This window comes from Mytilus trossulus, chromosome 12 (assembly GCF_036588685.1).
Source record: "Mytilus trossulus isolate FHL-02 chromosome 12, PNRI_Mtr1.1.1.hap1, whole genome shotgun sequence".
Classification (NCBI taxonomy): domain Eukaryota; kingdom Metazoa; phylum Mollusca; class Bivalvia; order Mytilida; family Mytilidae; genus Mytilus; species Mytilus trossulus.
Window position 1 is genome coordinate 48,033,390 of NC_086384.1, and position 16,204 is coordinate 48,049,593.

Here is a 16,204-nt window from a genome sequence, read left to right on the forward strand (position 1 = left end):
GTCAGGTAATAAAATCATCACCTCAGGCACTGATAAAAAGTTAATTATGTTTTTTTTTTTTGCCATACATAATTATTTTACTGATCTAAGAATTCTTGATCTTTAGTATATTATTACCTATACATCTGTTCTATGAACTTACCCATGAACTGCAGGCAAAGATTTTACGGGATGTAAATCATGTGTTGAATCTTTCTTCCTCTCTACTTCAATTCCACATTTGTGTTTCTCTTCAAAAGTTGACAAAAACTTTCTCCCACCACTCGAGTCCAAAGACCTAGACATTATGGCAGGATCATTCCCTGAAAAGTCACATAAATAATAAACAAAAGTTGCAGGCTCAACAAAAATATGGTTAAGAATGATTTGTGGCAATCAACATTTTATAATTACATTAACTCTGTATTTAATCGTGCTACTTTCAATTTGGTAAGAACTCAGACTTTGAAAAGTGTTTTAATTTGACTGATTAGTGTTTTTCGCCTTTGATAAAGATATATGTGACAATAAAATAATGAAATGAATATATAGTCTTATAATGATCAACCTGAGCACATCCCTGAGTATTGCTTAGGTGATCTTCAAAATATATAAATGGGGAATGTGTCTATGGGACACAGATTATGCCCCGCTTGCATATCATATAAAGTTATAAAGGGACATAACTGAAGAACGGTACAAGTGACGCTACCCAAATTTTACTTGATCTTAGTTTTGTGGTAATTAGTATTATATGTATGAGTTTCATAAAATGTAGTTTAGGCAAACTTAAACTAGAAAACTGAAACTAAAAAAATCAGTATTTTTTCCATTTGTAAAGGGGCAAAACTCTAGAACAGATAAAGTGTTAAATTTCAATCTGATCTGTATTTTGTGGTAATAAGCATTGTGTCACAGTTTCATAACATTGGGTTGAGGCAAACTAAAGTTAGAAAATGGTAACCAACTTTTGGACATACAGATGTACAGATAAGCAAGGGTAAAACTTAATGCCCCCTCAGCTACGGCTGATAAAATATATTCAACATACATTAAATCTTACCTTTATTACTTATCTTTGGAATATCAACTGGACCTTGCCAAATGGCTGCTACCAACTGGGAAATCTCTGCTTTCTTATCTTCCACAATAGCAGAATCTCCCTTCAGTTCTATAACTGTCATCGGCTTCCGAGGATCATGTTTGTAAAGAAGATTACCATTTCTTTTACTGTGAAGAAATTTATTTTGTGCAAAACTACATGACTCAATGAGACAGCAACTCAAAGACACAAAAATCACAGACATTGAAAGGACCAATCCTAAACTAATTTGCAGTCTCAGCAATGAGAATACATTCTACTGTATCTGTTCCGGACCATATGAGTATTTTCATTTGCAAATAAAAGATGTAAATGAGGATCGTGCACAACAAGGACCAGTAAATGCAAAAAAGCCGTGTGGAAGTATAACTGTAACCTCACGCCTACATGCAAGAATGTAATTAGCGATGAAAACTAACTAGGACATCAATATTTAATTTTTATGTAGTCTTTGAATTATAAAATTAATCCATTTCATGTAACCATCATTGCTTTTTTAGATAGTTTTTGTATTGATACATTTAAAATGTAATTTGAAAAAAAATACCTATATGGTCCAAATACTCATATGGTCCGGCCCGTTAATAACCAAACAAGTATTATACTCATATGGTCAGAACCATACGCGTATGGTCGGACCATATGAGTATAGGCATATGGTCATGACCATAAGTGTATGGTCCAAATACTCATATGGTCCGGAACATATCCACACCAAACTAGTTCATATGTGTAATATGATTGGAATCACCATTTTTCTTTACAAACATACGACTTTATAATCCTTTCAACTTTGTTTGTTTGAATTGTTTTCATTTTTGATTTCAGGGCCTTTTATAGCTGACTTAATAATGCAGTATAGACTTTGCTTATTATGGAATGCTGTTCAGTGATATATAGTTGTTAATCTATGTGCCATGCATTTGGTCTCTTGTGAAGAGTTGTCTAATTGCCAATATAATACCAAGTCATCTGCTTTGTTTTAATGTGGATTCATTTATTTTCTTGTATTGATGAAAATAATGTTTTTTTAGTTATTCAATCTGTGGTTTTGGTAACATTTTCATACAAGACTTTAAGAAAAACATTAAGCAATCTCACCTTATATCAGTCTTTATCTTTTCTAATTTGTCCTGCATTCCATGATGAAAACACACAGATTTACTTCCCTTTATTTCAATCTTTTCTGATTTGGCTTCTGTATGTTTATTCAATTCTTTCTTTATCAAATCTTTAGCCGACTGAAAGTCGCCTTTTATCCCAGTGACTACAATAAGTTTATTATCCTTGATCATTTCAATTTCAACTTTATTCTGATTTTTCAGCTTTGATACTAAATCAGTCCACTCTTTTGAGTTCACATATTTAAAATGTCCTTCATTGTAAGGAATTTCAACCTGTTCTAAGTTTGATATGATTGTCTTTATCCCTTTCTCTGCCAAATGTTTAGAAAATGCTTGACAGCAGAGCAAATTGGCATCCTTTTTGGCATCCTTTAAAGTACAATAAGCATGAACTTTCTCTTTTTTTAATGTTTCTATTATCCAAGATGAGTTTTCCTTCAATATGGCAGCAAACCCTTTAGAAACATATTTTGTCTCTTCAACTGATTCTTCTAAACATTCATACATGTATAGTTTTGCAGCCATCACGACATCTTGTGAACCAATAAAAGTTATCTCATCTTTATCAGAATTCAAGTCTATTTGACATGCTGTACACTCCTTGCTAAATCCTCTGATTTTTAACAATATTATTTTGCCTTTGTCCATATTTTTTATTTTTTCTTTGTATTCATTGGCCAACTCTGACCTTTTTACTGAAGGTCGAGGGGTTGCTGGTATAGGAGGAAAATCCTCATCATTAATTTCTGAATAGATATGCTCTGATCGTGTAGTTTCTGTGAACTTTTTTTGTTTCTGTTTTTCAAAATATTTCCTTTCATCACCTCCTCCAGAGGCCACTGGGATTTGATAACCTTCGTCATCTTCATAGTCTGTCATGTCTGCTGACAAAATTTTTATAGAACTGTTGCTTGTTCTATTTCCAACATTATCTTTCCTTTTTTCAACACTTTCTTCAATTTTTCTCAAATTCATGGATTCGTATCCAGATTTTCTCTCTATCATAGTCAAATAGGGATCAACCGCTTCCATTTTTGTCAGTGCCTCTATAACTTCTTCATGAAATGCATCGTAGTATGGTTCAACTGTCAAATCTTTGCCTCTTATTTTGTGTCTAATTTTGAATAAGTTTTCAAGAACTACAATGAAAATAGTCATACTAAAATGCACACTTTAGAACATTTTTTGTCGAAAATAGAGGTGATGTAAATCTTTAAAGTATCTATTACTTTACCAGGAATGAACACTCATTTGAATTTTATGCTGATTATATAGAAAAAGAATTGACTAGGTCAAAAATTTCCTTCTTCTGTCTTCCGTTTCAAGTGATTACTTCCTTACATAATTTAAATCCAACTTATATATTATGGTCAATGATATTGTTTTTATATTTAAAAAGATTTATTCGAGTGGAACATTCACTACCATCTAAAAGGTATGAGAAGACCAAATTGTGGCCCCTTGAAAATAAAAATAAAAAAGTGTTAAAAATCTACCATTATGAAATCTTTCAGATGTTCATAAAACATAAGTTAGGTTTTTTTTATGTGAAGCACATTTAAAAAGATGAACTGGTAGTCAATTGGAACATTCACTATCATACAAATGGTATGATAAGACCAGATTTTGGCTCCTTAAAAACTAAAAATCAAAAAGTGTTAAAAATCTACCATTATGAAATGAATTTCAGATGTTCATATAACATAAGTTAGGTTGTTGATGTCAGCACATTTAAAAAACAATTTGTGGCTCCTTTTGTTTTTTAATTTGTCCTACATGTTGGCATTAGGGTTTCAAACATCTTAAATTTAGTAAAAAATACCCAGTAAAAACAGCCGCCTTGTGAGATGTTGTCATTGATATTTATATGTTTCAGGCAACATGTAGCTTTACCGATAAAGATATAAAATACATGTACCAAAGATGTAAATAAATCCAATCTATAAAAAGAAAACAACATCCTGGTTTAACAGACATGACAGAGAGGAAATAATTTTCAATGTGACAATATATTTCACCACTTAGAATGGCCTCTTCAGAATAATATATATAGGAAACAATCACTGAGAACATCAATTGTATAGTTCATGAGAGAATACAGAATTAATATGTTGGAAAAATAAATAAATTCTGATTATTTCCAAGATGCTGCCTTTTTATATTTTGCATTTATTAGGTCTTTAGACAACTGCAACATACTGTGGAATCATTATTTCTCGTTGAACACCACTTTTTGAGAGTTATGTGGATACAGGTGAACCATGAATTCAAATGTTCTATGAATTTAAAAATTTCTATATTAATAATACTGTGGATTTATTTATTTTCGTGGGTACCAATTTTCGTGGATTAAGAAAAACTTGCATATTCGTGGATATTTAATTTCGTGGTTTTGCTGCAGTCTGCATACAAACATATAGAAAAATTATCATTCGTTGAATATTTAATTTCGTGTTTTCACTGATCCCACGAAATCCACGAAAATTGGTATTCAACGAATAATAATGAATCCACAGTAGGCTTAAAAATGTATCTTCAGTTCAGGAAATCACGAAGTCAAATATCCTTGAAAATGCATTTTTTTCCCAAATGAAGTTTGTGAAATTAGTTACTGTGGATTCATTAATATTCGTTGGATACCAATTTTCGTGGGTTTCGTGAGTACTGGTGAACCACGAATTCAAATGTCCAACTTTATAATCCAATTTCCATTGGAGATGCACATTTCTTTTAAGTTATATGGTAATATATATCCAACACTTGTTGATCTTTTAAATTTTTTTTCTTAAATATGCTACAAGAAATAATAATTAGGCAAGAAACTGCTTAAAATTGAAAATGGTAACAGGTAATATATGTTAATGACTGACAGCAACCCAACCAAAGAGAAGTTGATTAGCACAGCTTTACAAACTACTTCATGATATGTTGATATAAAATTTCATGATGATCCTATAAGAAAGGAGTATAGGTAAGGTCTTCCTTTTTAAGTGTAAAATTCAAATTCAGATTTATTGACCAATATCACAATTAATTATAGCTAATACAGTGACTAGTTAGGAAATAAGCCATTTTATTGAAAAATTTATGTTTCTGTGTTTCATTACGACGTCACAAATTGTACTCATATTGATTTTTCATGAAAAAATCAAGGACAATGGGTAAAAATCCATAGATTATTGAACAGGAAACATAGTCGACAACAAAGCTAGATCTTTTAAAATAATGTTTGTTAAGACATTTCACATGTCTCATGTTGATGCCTGCGCTCTATGTTTCTGGGTCCTTAATTTGGTTGAAAATCAGCTGATTTTGTCAAATTTTACCCATATCCCTTATCTTGACCTTTTTGGGAAGTAAAAATCAACGTGTTAGAATTAAACTTTGACAAAAATAGTTCTGGTTAACTTTCTCACTGTGTCTTTAAGTCAACTTAAAACACTTATAATCTTGTAACTATGAACTTTATAATTGGGACCAAATATGGCCCTTACTGAACTTACTCCTTAGGCTAGGAGAGCACTAAAAATACATTATTTTCCATATAATGTATATTTTCAAGGGAAATAACTCTTTTGAAAAATAATAGATCAGCCATTTTTTTTACATTACTGATTTAAACCTTATTGTTTGAAAAGAATTGTGCAGTGAGAGAGTGCTGTATTCCCATGTACATGACTATAAAACATGATTACTTTATATAACTATTTAAAGAATTTACTTTATATAACCCTGCCAAAGATGTGAAAAATCTCTTTCCAGTTATCAATGGATCCCTGTATATAAGTGTGCCTGAATGTCTCAATCATGTTCAATATATTCAAATTATTGTTTGTTCTAATAAAACTAAATCGTTAAATTTCTCAACTAACAGTTATAAAAAATATAATATGTAGCTAAATATCTAATGTGAACAAAATAGCCTTTTACAAACAGAAGCCGATGTAACTGAATGTGAAAATCATTTAAATAAACAACTAGAGGCTCTAAAGAGCCTGTGTCGCTCACCTTGGTCTATGTGCATATTAAACAAAGGACACAAATGGATTCATGACAAAATTGTATTTTGGTGATGGTGATGTGTTTGAAGTTCTTACTTTACTGAACGATTTTGCTTCTTACAATTATATCTATCATGAACTTTGCCCATTAGTAACAGAGAACTATATTTGGTAAAAATTTACATAAATTTACCAAATTAATGAAAATTGTTAAAAATTGACTATAAAGGGCAATAACTCCTTAAGGGGTCAATTGACCATTTAGGTCATGTTGACTTATTTGTAGATCTTACTTTGCTGAACATTATTGCTGTTTACAGTTTATCGCTATCTATAATAGTATTCAAGATAACCAAAAACGGCAAAATTTCTTTAAAAATTACCAATTGGACGGCAGCAACCCAACAACCAGTAGTCTATTCATCTGAAAAATTCAGGGCAGATAGATATTGACTTGATTAACAATTTAACTTCTTGTCAGATTTGCTCTAGATGCTTTGGTTTCATAGTTATAAGCAAAAAACTGCATTTTACCCCTATGTTCTATTTTTAGCCGTGGCGGCCATCTTGGTTGAATGGCCAGGTCATCGGACACATTTTTCAAACTAGATACCCCAAAGATGATTGTGGCCTAGTAGTTTCAGTGGAGATTTTGTAAAAGATTACTTAGATTTATGAAAAATGGTTAAAGATTGACTATAAAGGGCAATTACTCCTAAAGGGGTCAACTGACCATTTTGGTCATGTTGACTTATTTGTAGATCTTACTTTGCTGAACATTATTGCTGTTTACAATTTATCTCTATCTATAATAATATTCAAGATAATAACCAAAAACAGCAAAATTTCCTCAAAATTACCAATTCAGGGGCAGCAACCCAACAACCGATTGACCGATTCATCTCAAAATTTCAGGGCAGATAGTTCTTGACCTGATAAACATTTTTATCCATGTCAGATTTCCTCAAAATGCTTTGGTTTTTGAGTTATAAGCCAAAAACTGCATTTTACCCCTATGTTCTATTTTTAGCGGTGGCGGCCATCTTGGTTGGTTGACCAGGTCACGCCACACATTTTTTAAACTAGATACCCCAAAGATGATTGTGGCCAAGTTTGGATTAATTTGGCCAAGTAGTTTCAGAGGAGAAGATTTTTGTAAAAGATTACTTTAATTTACGAAAAATGGTTAAAAATTGACTATAAAGGGCAATAACTCCTAAACGGGTCAACTGACCATTTTGGTCATGTTGACTTATTTGTAGATCTTACATTGCTGAACATTATTGCTGTTTACAGTTTATCTCTATCTATAATAATATTCAAGATAATAACCAAAAACAGCAAAATTTCCTCAAAATTACCAATTCAGGGGCAGCAACCCAACAACCGATTGACCGATTCATCTGAAAATTTTAGGGCAGATAGATCTTGACCTGATAAACATTTTTATCCCATGTCAGATTTCCTCAAAATGCTTTGGTTTTTGAGTTATAAGCCAAAAACTGCATTTTACCCCTTTGTTCAATTTTTAGCCATGGCGGCCATCTTGGTTGGTTGACCAGGTCACGCCACACATTTTTTAAACTAGATACCCCAAAGATGATTGTGGCCAAGTTTGGATTAATTTGGCCAAGTAGTTTCAGAGGAGAAGATTTTTGTAAAAGATTACTTTAATTAACGAAAAATGGTTAAAAATTGACTATAAAGGGCAATAACTCCTAAACGGGTCAACTGACCATTTTGGTCATGTTGACTTATTTGTAGATATTACTTTGCTGAACATTATTGCTGTTTACAGTTTATCTCTAACTATAATAATATTCAAGATAATAACCAAAAACAGCAAAATTTCTTCAAAATTACCAATTCAGGGGCAGCAACCCAACAACCGATTGACCGATTCATCTGAAAATTTCAGGGCAGATAGATCTTGACCTGATAAACATTTTTACCCCATGTCAGATTTGCTCTAAATGCTTTGATTTTTGAGTTTTAAGCCAAAAACTGCATTTTACCCCTATGTTCTATTTTTAGCCGTGGCGGCCATCTTGGTTGGTTGACCGGGTCACGCCACACATTTTTTAAACTAGATACCCCAATGATGATTGTGCAAGTTTGGTTTGATTTGGCCCAGTAGTTTCAGAGGAGAAGATTTTTGTAAAAGTTAACGACGACGGACGACGACGGACGACGACGGACGACGACGGACGACGACGGACGACGGACGCCAAGTGATGAGAAAAGCTCACTTGGCCCTTCGGGCCAGGTGAGCTAAAAAGGAGTGTTTAAAATACAGGAAGAGTATCAATAATTAATATTCTTTTTTCAGCTTTTCCAAACTTGTATTGACTACAAGTACGAAGTATTTTAAACTTATTTATAACATATAACTTCAAATTGTAAGAAACATAATTACATGCATAATTAAAGTATGTACCATAAAGTATCATTCTGTAGTGACAGCCATTATAGGTAATCTTCAAAATACTTATGGAGGAAAGAATTGCTGGATACTTTGAAAATGGAGTTTTCTCACTACATGTGATAAATCTTTGAAATGTAGAGTAAGTCATTCTATTCAAAGCAATCTTTAAAATTTATTTATTGTATTAATTTGACTGTTTAATAAAACATCTGCAAAATTTAAATGAAATAATTTTAGAATTCTGATAAAAATCTGATAAAAATTGTGAGTACTCACAGATATCTGTATTTAGTGTCTTTTTGTTGTTGGGATGTACAAGTACCCAGCCATGTCCACTTGTATTTGTGTATTTGTATTTTTATCCATCTGATGAGTTAAGCCTTTTTTAACTGATTTTTATAGTAGTTCATTCTTATATTGTAATGTTACATCACTGTCTCAGGTTAGGGGCGGGTTGAGAACCCACTTACATGTTAACAACCCCCCCCCCCCCCACCCCCCAAAAAAAAATTCTTTATGTATGTGCCAGTCCCAAGTCAGGAGCATTTTATTCAGTGGTTGTCATTTGTTTATGTGTTACATATTTGTTTTTCATTTAGTTTTTGTATATAAATCAGGCTGTTTATAGTTTTCTCATTTGATTTTTTTTACATTGTCATTTCATGGTCTTTTATAGCTGACTACCTGGTATGTACTTTGCTCATTGTTACGTAGGCTGTACAGTGACCTATAGTAATTGATTTCTGTGTCATTTGGTCTCTTGTGGAGAGCTGTCTCATTGGCAATAATACCACATTTTCTTTTTTATATGTTGGCTAGTTCGTGTTCACATGTATCAAGCTGCTTCATTTTAGATTTCACCAGGCAAACTATTTAGCTAAGGGATCTAGAAACAAAGCACATGAAATACAATTTCCATTATAATCTATAATTTCCTTTCTCAGCGGAGTCAAGTGATATGAAAAATTATCAACAGAAACTAAGAGAACAAGTGGTGTTGTCAATGAAATTCACATGAAATTGACATAGTCTTCATAGGCAATATAAACAGAATATCATTGTTCATCTCAACTCAATTGCTAATCTCTCACTTTTACAGTACCGGCTTTAGCCAGAAAATCAACCTCATTGAGCTGACCAAGGATAATCTATAACTATATAGTCAATTTAAAGCTTTTCATGAATAATTTTAATTTGTTTATTTTCAGATAATGGGATCATCACCATCATCAAACCAAGCCCAGTGTCCTGTTAGCTCTGATCATGAACAACCTGTCTATCCAGCACAAATTCCTGTCACATGCATGGGATGTAATGAACCAAAAGTTAAATGGAAGTGTAAAGAATGTGTTGTATTGATGTGTGACAAATGTAAAGTTTATTTACATACATCCAAAAAACATCACATTTTCAAAATCAAACCGATCCAAGTTAAAATTCATGATTTGAAGAAATATGACATTCCTGGACAAAGTATAGAATGTCTTGCAGTTTCCAATGACAATTTATTCTGGATAGGTACTCTGCAGAAAGCCAGTTATCAAAAGACACCACAAATGTCTCTTCAGAAATTAAGCATTTTGGGAAATCAATTTAACATCATAGAAAGTTTTGCAATGACGATAACTGATTTAGCTGTTACTAAAAAAAATGACATCTTACTAGCTTCATTGAAATCATACCTGCTAGAAATCAAGGCTGGATCTAAAGTGGTTACAAATTTTAATTACAATGCATATGTAAAAGGTTGTCCAACAAAGGTGCATGTAAACAAAGATGGCAGGGTCATTGTTAGTGATACTAGTGCTACTATTATTGTTATGAATAAAGATGGTAAAAAAAAATATCTGGCAAAGTATGACACAGATGAAAAAAGACAAGCAATATTCACTTCTATAACATCTATAACCAGCACCAATAATGGCAATATTTTTGTGGCTAGTAAATATGACAGAGGACATTCTACAGTTCACAGTGAAAAATTATTCTCTCCATCTTCATTAGTTAACACACCTAAGGACAATGTTATCGTGGCTGACTGTAACACTCATTCACTACAAATACTGAACAACACTGGTGATCCACTAGCCACCCTCTTTATTAAAGACGTGGGAATGTCAGAGCCAAACAATCTAGCGATTACTACAGAAGGATCATCCACTTTTTTATTTGTGACTTGCTTTGGATCAAATATCCTGTACAAAATGATTTTTACAGAGTGTTAATTATGAGTTACTCATAAATTTCACAAATTTAATTAAACTCACAGACCATAAATACAGAAGGAAAGAAAGATTATATATATATGATATGGCATCAAAAACTTGCTGTGACTTTTTACTTATTTTTGTTGAAAAAGCTAAGTACTGGAAATGGTACTGTTTGATTAAAGTATTTTGTTCTGAAATATTTACTGTAACTAGCATGTCACTAAGAAACTTTTAGATTTAATCAAGACATTATAGGATAAGGCTTTGTAAATTAAAGTCTATTTTTGCTAATGAGAGTACACATTTATAATGATTTATTTTTGGTTTTACATGTAGTATAAATAGCATTGTTATATTTGAGAAAGCAGTCAGTGTGTCGGAACTGTAACTTGAAATTAAGTTCATGTTATAATTTAGTAGTGTTGGCATTTTAATTATATTTTTTATGGTAATAAGAAATAGTTTTACTTTTGATTTGATATTTAGATTTTATACTTTTTACTTTTGATTGATGATTATATATTAGAATTATAACTGATTTGACATCATCAGAACATTAAGCCTAGTGATAGACTGACCCCCTTGTGCCATGTTTCCTGTACATACGAGTTTAAGCTTCGACTTATCTAACAGTGCATGCTCTGAACCTTGCAATTGGTGACAGAATTAGAAAATTTGAAATTAAAACTTTAATTGATTTTGGTGTAATATCCAAAATCTAAATACATGTACATGGTTTGATTTGGCATATCATAAAAGAACCAACGTGAATAAAAAAATTGTAAGGGACCCTTGAGGGACCTCAATGAGGACAAATTTGACCCAAATAGGTCCGAGACCACAATTGTCGTCCCTTGATTTCCGTTGTTCACGAATATAGTCCCTAGTGTTAACAGTGGGTTACTTGCCAATAATTTTTATACCCCTTCCAAATTTATTTCTCCATGTTTAATGCCTGAAATTGTAAGTAGGGGGGTGAAATTACACTGTAAAAAAATTTGGGTCCAAAATTTTACAGGAAAGTAGTGATTTGGTCCAGCTGAAAAAGGTAAAAAATTAGCACTTCGGAAGCTGTCAAAAGATTTCAAGACACCCTAAACACAAAATTGTCCATATTTTGAGTTAGAGGCGATGAAGTTTTCTATAATTTGTCCCAAAAGTAGTACAACACACTGTAAAAATTTCAATGAGAAAGCGCAGGTGGGATTTTTTTAATTTTCATTTATGTTCTAAAAGAAATGCACTACAAATTAATTGTGTTCTCGGACCAAATAGGACACTAAAAATCAAAAATATAATTTAAAGTTTGATTGAGAATAAATTGTGAACCTGGTATTCATGGATTTTACTGTATTCATTTGTAAAAATTTAAATGAAATCTAATTTAATTTTCAATCCCTCTTTTTGTTCTTTAGTTTATTAGTTTTTAAAAAAATTGTGTGATACACATAAGTGCAAAATATATAAAAAAGACAAAAAAAAATAAATACTATTTGTCATACTGATGTAAAACTATCTAGCTTTTAAAATGTTCTTTTTTGTTAAAACTGATTGAAATGTTTATACCAAAAAGTTACTTTCTGTTGATTTTTTTTTCATTCCTAATAAAAAGTAATAGAACACTTTTATGTAGAAAATATATACACCTCAAATTGTATTTCATCTTGCCATCTATAACCAGTTTTATAAATTTAACAACTTTCAATTAAATGAATGCTGGCAGCCCCTCTAGTTTTATGTTGGTTTTATTTCAACAGTAGTTGTCTTTACCTTTTCAATTTGGGGACTGTGTGAAGGTTTTAATTATATATACCTTAATAATCAAACAAATACACAAACTAGCTAATATTAAGGAATTGAATATTGAAATATACAATTCCTTACTTTTAATTATAAAATAGGAAGAACAGATTTAACTCAGTACAATATCATAAAGCATTTTAAGAAGTGTAACCTTAATTTTGGTCATGCTGATTTTTTTTTAAATTGCCCCCTGGTTTTAAGATACAAAATAATGTTACAAAAGGGTGTTTTCTCTTCAAAAAGTAATATTCAAAACTGTCAAAACCCAAAATTGACCTGTATTTTTGGTCAATGACATTGTTTTTTCCTGTTAAAAGCTTAGGTATAAAATTTTATATAAGAATTAAGAAAATAATTAGTTTTATGATTGCCAATTAGACAACAATCCACTGAAACCAAATCATATACTATTTGTCATATTACAGAGTTTAAGAATGGATTCCCTTAAATGAATTTTCTTTAATATTTTAGTGTCTATCTAATCTTAGAAACAATGACAATACAGAATTTTTTTTTAATTTTTCCTGAATTTTCATTTTCAAATAAGGAACTTAGGAATGTATAGTAGGTTGGAATACAATAAAGTCATCAAATTCTTCTACACATGTAAATAAAAGTTTTAATCAGACACAATTTACCTGAATCCAAAGACTTATAAAATAACACTGCTATCTGTACTTTCTTGTGTAATTTACAGCTTTTTACTTCTGCCCCTACACCAGCAACTTGAGAACGATCAAAATATAGCTCTATCTCATCATCAGTAGCCTCCCTTGGTATATCAAATACAATTATACCACTAGGATTTTTCAGTAAATCTATATGAACTACTTGTCCTTCTATTGGTTTCTTTTTGGCTTTCTCTTTAACAGAACTGATATCTGAAAAGGTGAAGTTCATTTAGAGATAAAACTTAGATAACAAATTACATGAAGTAAGATTTCTATTAAGGATGACATCAAAAGATCGATGTAGGATAAAAAAAACTCTAATCAAATAGTTTGGGGTGGTGGGGGTGTGTGTTAAAATTCTGCAAGTTTTGTATATCTTAAATCGATTTTTACATTTATCCCTATTGGTAAATCAATTTTTCCCAAATTAAGTTAAGAAGGGGGTAGGATGGTCAGTGAAAAAACTCTGTGAATTAAGTTGTTTATCCTACATTGAACTTTTGATGTCGTCCCTTACTGTGGATCCATTTATTTTCAAGGGTACCAATTGCAATTTATCTTGGATTATGGAAAACTTGCATGTTTGCTTATATTTAATTTTGGAGTTTTGTAGAAATTGGCATACAAGTCTACAGATAATTTTTCATAAATTTGTTGAACATTTAATTTAGTAGTTCAACTTAAGCCACAAAATCACCTTAAATTGGTATCCAATGAATAACAATGAATCCACAGTATTAATATATAATATATATTGAAATAAGTCATTATCTTTTGTCTGAAACACTTTTGTAGGTCCCAGATATTTTTAACAATGTCATGGTCATGCATATGGAGCATAAAAGTTCAGACATTCAGGGTGTTGGGATATTAGAAGAAATAAGGATGTAAAATGGTGTGACATTAAGAGGTAGATGCAAAGAAAGGGGATATGAAAGCAAGAAATGTGGAACTAACCCATGTAATCTAATACTGAAAAATTGTAAATAATCATAATGAATAAATTCTGTAAATTTAGTATTCTCATTTTGGGTATTAAAGACTATCAACTATCAAGTAAAACTTTTTTTCGGTGTTGCATATAACTGACATTCCAATACAAAATGGAGCTCATCCTCAATCACATTCAAATTGCAATAGTTACAAAGTCTTTCACATTTTTGTGTATTCTCCAGTTCATCCATAGAGGTTAACCTGCAGTCATGACGTCTTTTTCAATTCTCAGTTTATAATTACTAATACTCAATCTGCTTCAAATAAAATTTAGAATGGAAATGGGAAATGTGTCAATTAGACAACAATAATAAAATTGAGAATGGAAATGGGGAATGTGTCAAAGAGACAACAACCCGACCAAATAAAAAACAACAGCAGAAGGTCACCAACAGGTCTTCAATGTAGCGAGAAATTCCCGCACCCGGAGGCATCCTTCAGCTGGCCCCTAAACAAATATATACTAGTTCAGTGATAATGAACGCCATACTAATTTCCAAATTGTACACAAGAAACTAATATAAAAATAATACAAGACTAACAAAGGCCAGAGGCTCCTGACTTGGGACAGGCGCAAAAATGCGGCGGGGTTAAACATGTTTGTGAGATCTCAACCCTCCCCCTATACCTCTAACCAATGTAGAAAAATAAACGCATAACAATACGCACATTAAAATTCAGTTCAAGAGAAGTCCGAGTCTGATGTCAAAAGATGTAACCAAAGAAAATAAACAAAATGACACCCAACCAAAGAGCAGAAAATACTACGTGTCCACCAATGGGTCTTTAACACATAAATGACTTTGTCTTTCTAGAATAAGAAACAATTGTGTTCATCTTATCTAATACCAATGTTGAATAACAGACATAAATGTGAAAACTATTTTTATTAAAGGTGGTTTCAGAATTTACTGCAAGCAAACAATGCTAACAGAATTTGATATACGAGGTACGTCTAATAATCACTAAAAAAAAATAAGGAGTTAAGGTATAATGCCAATGAGACAACTATCGAATTAGTGCCAAAGGACAAGGATATAATCAAATACAGGTCACTGAACCATCTTCAACAATGAGCAAAACCCATACTGTAAAGTAAGGCCTGGTATAACAAATGGTTGCTATCTCTATATTAACATTTTTAATCTGCTTTCCTGACCACCTCACAAATCTGAATTTTGAGAAAATATACAAAATTTCGACCACATTTTACACAAAAAGTAGCACATGAAGGTATATTTTTTATTACATAATTGATTTAATCAGGTTAAAAATAGCCTATATGCAAATTTTCACGAACTTGTAAATACAGGATCAAAACTGTATTGTATGCCCTTATTAGCTTAATGCAATATATACAAGTCAAATGTTCAAAACATTAAATTTGAAATATCCTGGTTAGCTGAATATTTAAAATCATTCATTTGCAATTTTGAAATTTCTGTGGTGAACATTCATTTTTTTTAATTCATTTCTTAAATTTAAATGGCTTAAACTTTAAAATATAGGAATACAAACCAGCGATCTTTTCCTTAAGGTGCACAAGAGCTACTTGTTTGAGCTTTTCACCATTTGTTGGTGAATGGAAATAAAGATGATCAACATCAACTTTTGAAATTACTTCTATGTAATTGTGAAGCGTTTCATCAGTAACTTTTTGAGGGATGTCCTGAAAAATATAACTAGAGGCTCTAAAGAGCCTGTGTCGCTCACCTTGGTCTATGTGCATATTAAACAAAGGACACAAATGGATTCATGACAAAATTGTATTTTGGTGATGGTGATGTGTTTGAAGTTCTTACTTTACTGAACGATTTTGCTTCTTACAATTATATCTATCATGAACTTTGCCCATTAGTAACAGAGAACTATATTTGGTAAAAATTTACATAAATT

The 16,204-nt window shown here is 31.6% G+C and overlaps 1 protein-coding gene across 3 annotated transcripts in view; it reads right to left on the minus strand.

Moving 5' to 3' along the window:
* The window catches only part of LOC134692726 (uncharacterized), a 45,986-nt gene that overhangs the window by 23,899 nt on the left and 5,883 nt on the right, over nucleotides 1-16,204 (minus strand). For 2 of the 3 annotated variants that reach the window (XM_063553227.1, XM_063553228.1), the window contains exons 3-7: nucleotides 15,827-15,977; nucleotides 13,283-13,525; nucleotides 2,183-3,344; nucleotides 1,043-1,209; nucleotides 143-302 (exon numbers count right to left, since the gene is read on the minus strand). In XM_063553227.1, the coding sequence (XP_063409297.1) occupies nucleotides 143-302; nucleotides 1,043-1,209; nucleotides 2,183-3,344; nucleotides 13,283-13,525; nucleotides 15,827-15,977 (1,883 nt within the window). The remainder of the gene's footprint in view (nucleotides 1-142; nucleotides 303-1,042; nucleotides 1,210-2,182; nucleotides 3,345-13,282; nucleotides 13,526-15,826; nucleotides 15,978-16,204) is intronic. The other variant, XM_063553229.1, reaches the window with a different exon arrangement.